The sequence below is a fragment of the Rhinopithecus bieti genome, unplaced genomic scaffold, assembly GCF_001698545.2.
Source record: "Rhinopithecus bieti isolate Rb0 unplaced genomic scaffold, ASM169854v2 scaffold_6380, whole genome shotgun sequence".
NCBI classification, from domain to species: domain Eukaryota; kingdom Metazoa; phylum Chordata; class Mammalia; order Primates; family Cercopithecidae; genus Rhinopithecus; species Rhinopithecus bieti.
Window position 1 is genome coordinate 9,880,363 of NW_016806642.1, and position 7,095 is coordinate 9,887,457.

Sequence of the window (7,095 nt, forward strand, 5' to 3'; positions counted from 1 at the left end):
TCAAGCTTGTAATCCCAGCACTTTGGGAGGCCGAGACGGGCGGATCACGAGGTCAGGAGATCGAGACCATCCTGGCTAACACGGTGAAATGCCGTCTCTACTAAAAAAATACAAAAAACTAACCAGGCGCCATGGCGGGCACCTGTAGTCCCAGCTACCCGGAGGCTGAGGCAGGAGAATGGCGTAAACCCAGGAGGCGGAGCTTGCAGTGAGCTGCTGAGATCCGGCCACTGCACGCCAGCCTGGGCGACAGAGCGAGACTCCGTCTCAAAAAAAAAAAAAAAAAAAGGATATAACATGATAACAGAAGAATTTCAGGGTCACTATTTTGATGTTTTCCAAAACTAGACTGAAGGAAGGAGACTTGGGGTGAAGTATTTAGCTCAGAATTGCCTTCCTTCTATCTTATTTAGGTCATCTTCTCCTTCCAGTGTTGTGATGCAAATTCATGGAGTGATAGCTATTCCACTGTAGCCTAACCCAAGGACAGTTATAAAGGGAAATCATTGCCAAGAACTATCAAGTGATAAATGAGGTATGTGAACAAACATACAACTTTTTAAAAAAGTAAACGCTCATGATTTGTGGTGTAGGCATGCTTCATGGACTTGAGATCAACATAACCTTTGCCATGTCTAATTTTCTTTTCTTTTCACCATGACTCCCTTTTAGTAATAGAAGTTGATCATGTCAGCTAGGTAATGAAAATAAAGTTCAGGTCTTCCGGCTGGCATCATAAAAATATGTAAAACAATCTCAATAAAACTAACCATAAAACTGTAGTAGTTTGAGTCTTGAATTCTTGATTCCATCAGGCCTGCTCCACTATTACGCAGCTTCCTTTGCATAAGCCTTGCCTTGTTTACAGCCTCCATTCTGAACTCTGCCTTAATGTACCTCACACTCACCTTCTCAGCTTTATGACATTTTCCTGGTTCCTGTATTCATGGCTTATTTTCTTATTTGTGGCCTCACCTGGCCCCTCCTCTAACTTTAGCCTGTTTCATCACACCTCAAAGATGATTATCCTGGTGTCTAAGATGTTGTTACTTTTACATCTCAGCTGGGATGGTTGAGAACTCTCCCACCAAGTTCATCTGGCCCCTCTAGGAGGGCCTAGAATATCCACAGAGGAAGTGACCCTAAAGGGCACTAAGCGCAGGATTTATTCTCCAACGTAAGTTATAAATTGTATCCACTTATACTAAAGTTTAATCTGAAATCCTAACTATATTAGTGTAGACTCTGAATAGCCCTGACTCAGAGCCTAGGCAGATGTGTGGCTGCGGCCAGCAAGACCATGGGTGGTAATATTTACTACTGATTTACTGGGCAACCTAAAGATGCAGTTGGAAAATATGACTTTACAGACTGATGTAAATGCCAAAATTACATAGGCATGACTTTTAGCCACTCCACAGGACAAAGAGGCAGCAGTAGCTGAACTAGGAAATGCTGCTTTTAACGCTTTCAAGGTTGGCTCAGAAACAATGAAAACTTTCAGCAGCTCATCCCAGGGAGCAGCAACAGTAATGCATCTGCACAAAGCTAGTGGGCTGTTGGCCTGTTTTATTTTTTTCTTTTCCTTTTTCCTCACTTTGCTTCTTCCAAACTTTGTTGCCCTTTGGCCTGCCTTCACCCACATGCAAGGACTAGCTGTTACTTACCATGCCCTTTAGTGTCAGATCTGCTAAGGGAGACCGGTTGCCATGGAAATCTGGCCAAACATGTAAATCAACCGTAAGGAAACCCACAGGCTGAGCCTTCTTAATCAGATCCAGGTGACTGTTCAGATATGCATATACACTCTGGCATCTGGAAGAGAAGTGAATTTTATTTTTAAAAGGGGGATAGGGTCAGGGAGCAAATCATTCGATAGAAAGAAACCATTTGTACTTCTGTATCAGTTTCAGGAAGGTAAGCAGGTTTCTAAAAGCTTCAGAGAAGCCAGCCCACTGTTCTCTCAAATCACACTGTAGTATCACCAAGAAAGGTGCCCATCCTAGTAGAAAGGTTTGGAGTCAGAAGACTGGATTCAGGAATGGCTTTACTCTTAGTAGGTGTATGGCCATGAGAAAGTTATTCAAACTTTCTGAGCCACTCTCTTCTCATCTGTAAAAACAGATATCATAATCCCTGTCCAACTTACCTCATAGGGTTAGTGTGAAGATCAAAGAAGGTTATGTATGTGAAGGCATGGTATTTTGTAAACTGTACAGTACTGTACATATGTCAAAAATTTATGAAAATCAGTATTCCTAATTGTAATAATTATGATGAGTTGATAAATGGAGAGAAATATAAGTTCCCAGACTCAGGATAGGATTTTGCTAAGGAAAGTGACTGAATGTTTTAAATGCAGTTAGGATCAGGAGTTAGAGACCTGATTTTCAACCTAAACTCACCAAATGACATTGTGTACGTTTTTTCTTTTCTTTTTTTTTTTCTTTTTGAGACAGAGTTTCACTCTTGTTGCCCTGGTGGGAGTGCAATGGCGTGATCTCGGCTCACTGCAATCTCCGCCTCCCAGATTCAAGCAATTCTCCTGCCTCAGCCTCCCTGCCCAGCTAATTTTTGTACTTTTAGTAGAGGTTTCACCATGTTGGCCAGGCTAGTGTCAAACTCCTGACCTCAGGTGATCCACATGGCTCGGCCTCCCAAAGTGCTGGGATTATAGGTGTGAGCCACCGTGCCTGGCTTTTTTCTTCTCTTTAAGTCTCTGTTTCTTCATGTGTAGAATGAGGGAGTCAGACCAACTCCTTCATTCTCTACATATTCAGGTGAAGAGGAAGTGGAGAGAAGATGATGGGTGTGAGAGCACTACTCGGTTCAGATCTTGGTACTACCTCTCCTAGCTCGGTAAAATGGGCCAGTGACTTAACCTCTCTGACTTCCAACTTTCCCACTCATAAAATAGGTTTAATAACACCTCCCTCACTGGGTTAAATCACACCACATGGCACAAAGATTAAAGCTGGTCAGCCTGCCCCTCTTAAAAGATGCTGCTTTCTAAAAGTTCTGAACCAATGATTTCAAAAGAAAGTGGATATTGCAGAAGTTGGCATCTGTGCTACTTCCCACTGGGGTCCTTGGAAGTCTCTTTAAAGGTTAAAAACATGGCTTGTATAATGGCAGAAAAAAAAGTATAGGAAATCAATGTCCAAAGGAGGTTAATATCTAAGATACTTAAGGCATTATTTGTTTTGCATTTTAAAAGTGTTTTAGAAGGAAGGCTCAGCGATTTCTAGTTCTAGTTTGTGATTGGGTGAGTGTCCTCATGGATCCCATGAAGTTGCCAAAAGTTTCCTGTACTTGGTGTAGGGAAACAAATCAATGAGTAGAGCAGCGATTTTTAAATTCTCCTTTTACCCCTTTATCAGTAGAACTCCTTTATTAAACAAAAAGTTTATGTAAATATTCAATGTAAAAATATAGAAAAGCAAAGCTGCTCTGTGTGAGCTTGAGTGTGTCAATGTGAATGCATGTATATGTGCGTGTGTGAGTGCGTGTGATGTGTGCTAGGGTGGAGGTGAGGGCAGCCCTACCGCCCTACCTACCAACAGTTTATTTGCTTCTTGCTGTAATAGCTCATTCTCATCTGCAAAAATCTTCTTTCTTAGATCATATTGGCAGGAATAAGATATTACTGGGAAAAGGCTTAACAACTACAGTTAACACCAGCTGCCATTCCCTAAGTATACACCAGACCTCCCAGCACTGCCCAGTGGGGGAGGTATCACTAACATCCCTTTACAGAGGAGATGCTTCAAGAGGTAAAGAGACAGGTCTGAGTCCAGCTTTAAACCCTTCTCCTTGTGATTCTGAAGCCATGGGCTCTCTGTATCTTAGGTCAGAAATTGTTCATCAAAGCCTGATAAACTCAAACCCTGTTTTAGAATGACTATATTATGGCTTCAGGAAAGGATCCTCTGAAGTCTCCATACAAGGTAGAGCCAGAACAACATATCAGGGAACATGAATATGATAACCTCTTGGTTTTCCATCTCTTTGCTCTCTCTGCTCCTGGTCCAATGGAAATCACATTCACAAGACAAGCCTCGAGAACATCTTTTCTAGCCGGAAGTCAAGAGTCTGCACTAATTCTTGCGACTTTCCACTTCAGAATAGCCACTGCTCTTAAAGCCAGTTTTTTTTTTTGGAAACACATGTCTATAAATCTTTTCATTCTGCCTCTCAAGGAATCTCTGAGCAGGGCATTTGGTTTCAGACATCTGGGTCAATAAGAACCTATAGGGCTAATTATTATTGATTCGTCATTGTCTCATTTACTGCAGGTCTTTGCAAACAGTGAGATTCATTTAGCCTCTACATATATGGCCACTCATGCACTAATGAGATCCCTGGGGGATGGGGCATATGCTTACCCCTTTGACTCCTAACCTCCTTGCAGCTGTATGTTTATTCTTTGAATGCAGCCATTCCCCTACATGTTTTTTCAATTATACCTTACCATGTGTGCTATCTGAGTATATCATTCAAAATGAAATGCACTTGGAAGACATTAAACTAACTAATACACATCATTATTCACATAATTTTAACCTTGCATGATACCTTTTTTGGTTCTGACTTTGTTTCATTTTGTATGTTTTATCAATTCTTTCTCAAATGGCAGCCTGCCTTCTTCTAGCTAGGGAATCACATGTTAACTGTGATCCCAAGTGGATCGCTCTCCCTCTCTCTCATGAACCCCAGGCTGATATATCCTGTTTCAGAGGGAGAAATTTTTGCTGTCCACATCCCTTTGGGTATCATGAAGAAAATATAGTTTCAATAATCATAAAGTGACTTCACCACGCACCAGCTGGATGATCAGGTAGGCAAACCCTCTCTGAGCCTATTTGCTTTTTTTACTATTGGAGCTAATACTGTCTACTTAAAGCCTGCTATGAAGATTAAACATAGAGCCCTGAGCACTATAAAATGACAGGTTTATCAGTAAATAGTTTCCTCTTCTTTGCCATCATAAGAAACTCATTTTTAGTTTTTTAAAAATCCAAGAATCAAAGAAGATGTTTCTTTCGAACCTTATTGCTTGTAATCTTAAATGCAGACAGCATCCTGGAAACCTCTCATGTCCTCTCCCTCTCCATAAATCACCTAATTCTTTGGGTTCACAGGCTGCCCAGAGACTATGGTGGCCATACTCTTAAACCAAAAAATCAGAATACATGATATAACAAAATATACTTGTGCCCTTTCTAGCAGTAAGAGAAAGTCTTAGAAAAGAAGCTTCCATATTGTCTGTGTCTAGTTCCTTAACTTCCTTTTTTTTTTTTTTTTTTTGAGATGGAGTCTCTCTCTGTTGCTAGGCTGGAGTGGAGTGGCGCGATCTCAGCCCACTGAAACCTCTGCCTCCTGGGTTCAAGTGATTCTCCTGTCTTAGACTCCCGAGTAGATAGGGCTACAGGCGCGTGCCACCATGTCCAGCTAATTTTTTTTTTATTTTTAGTAGAGTCGGGATTTCAACATGTTGGCCGGGATGGTCTTGATCTGCTGACCTCATGATCCACCCGTCTCGGCCTCCCAAAGTGCTAGGATTACAGGTGTAAGCCACCGTGCGCAGCCTAGTTCCTTACTTCTTAACCCAATACACTATGCATTCTGCCTGCTCTATTCTACTGAAACTGGTCCCACCATGAGGAACAATACCCTCTTTGTTGTTAATGCCGAAGAACCATTTTGGGCATTTTACACCATTTGACCACTCCTTCCTCATTTGTTCTCGTTTCTGAAACACTATTCTCTCTTGATTTTCCTTCCTCCTCTTTGGCTGGTTCTCCTTCTTCACTTGTTCATTAAACACATGACATCTTCCAGAGACCTACTGTCTTTGACCATTTTCTTACTCTTTATCTCCTCTTGGCTGATCCTATCCTCTTCTCACGGCTCCAGTTACCATCTAGTGCTGAGGACTTCCAAATATATGACCTTAACTCCTGTCCATTTCTCTCTTATGAGTTCCAGGTCAAGTATTCGACCACTCTTTAAGTGCCNTTTTTTGAGATGGAGTCTCTCTCTGTTGCTAGGCTGGAGTGGAGTGGCGCGATCTCAGCCCACTGAAACCTCTGCCTCCTGGGTTCAAGTGATTCTCCTGTCTTAGACTCCCGAGTAGATAGGGCTACAGGCGCGTGCCACCATGTCCAGCTAATTTTTTTTTTATTTTAGTAGAGTCGGGATTTCAACATGTTGGCCGGGATGGTCTTGATCTGCTGACCTCATGATCCACCCGTCTCGGCCTCCCAAAGTGCTAGGATTACAGGTGTAAGCCACCGTGCGCAGCCTAGTTCCTTACTTCTTAACCCAATACACTATGCATTCTGCCTGCTCTATTCTACTGAAACTGGTCCCACCATGGGGAACAATACCCTCTTTGTTGTTAATGCCGAAGAACCATTTTGGGCATTTTACACCATTTGACCACTCCTTCCTCATTTGTTCTCGTTTCTGAAACACTATTCTCTCTTGATTTTCCTTCCTCCTCTTTGGCTGGTTCTCCTTCTTCACTTGTTCATTAAACACATGACATCTTCCAGAGACCTACTGTCTTTGACCATTTTCTTACTCTTTATCTCCTCTTGGCTGATCCTATCCTCTTCTCACGGCTCCAGTTACCATCTAGTGCTGAGGACTTCCAAATATATGACCTTAACTCCTGTCCATTTCTCTCTTATGAGTTCCAGGTCAAGTATTCGACCACTCTTTAAGTGCCTCCTCTTAGATATCCAAAGACAAGTCAACTAAGAATGTCCAATCAGGATCCATTTTTAAAAATGTATTACCTGAGGCGGAGCAAGATGGTCGAATAGGAACAGCTCCAGTCTCCAACTTCCAGCGCGAGCGACACGGAAGACCGGTGATTTCTGCATTTTCATCTGAGGTACTGGAGAAATCTCACTAGGGAGTGCCGGACAATCGGTGCAGGTCGGCTTCTGCAGCCTGACCAGCGAGAGCTGAAGCAGGGCGAGGCATCGCCTCACCTGGGAAGCGCAAGGGGGAAGGGAATCCCTTTTCCTAGCCAGGGGAACTGAGACACACAACACCTGGAAAATCGGGTAACTCCCACCCCAATAC

General features: G+C 42.6%; 1 protein-coding gene across 14 annotated transcripts in view; it reads right to left on the reverse strand.

The window, feature by feature from the left end:
* The window catches only part of FGGY (FGGY carbohydrate kinase domain containing), a 457,075-nt gene that overhangs the window by 123,346 nt on the left and 326,634 nt on the right, over positions 1 to 7,095 (reverse strand). For all 14 annotated transcript variants that reach the window (XR_001886587.1, XR_001886588.1, XM_017877238.1 and 11 more), the window contains one exon: positions 1,668 to 1,815. Coding sequence is in view for 12 of the 14 variants with exons in the window: in XM_017877238.1 (XP_017732727.1) it covers positions 1,668 to 1,815 (148 nt within the window). In the remaining 2 variants the exon portion in view is untranslated. The remainder of the gene's footprint in view (positions 1 to 1,667; positions 1,816 to 7,095) is intronic.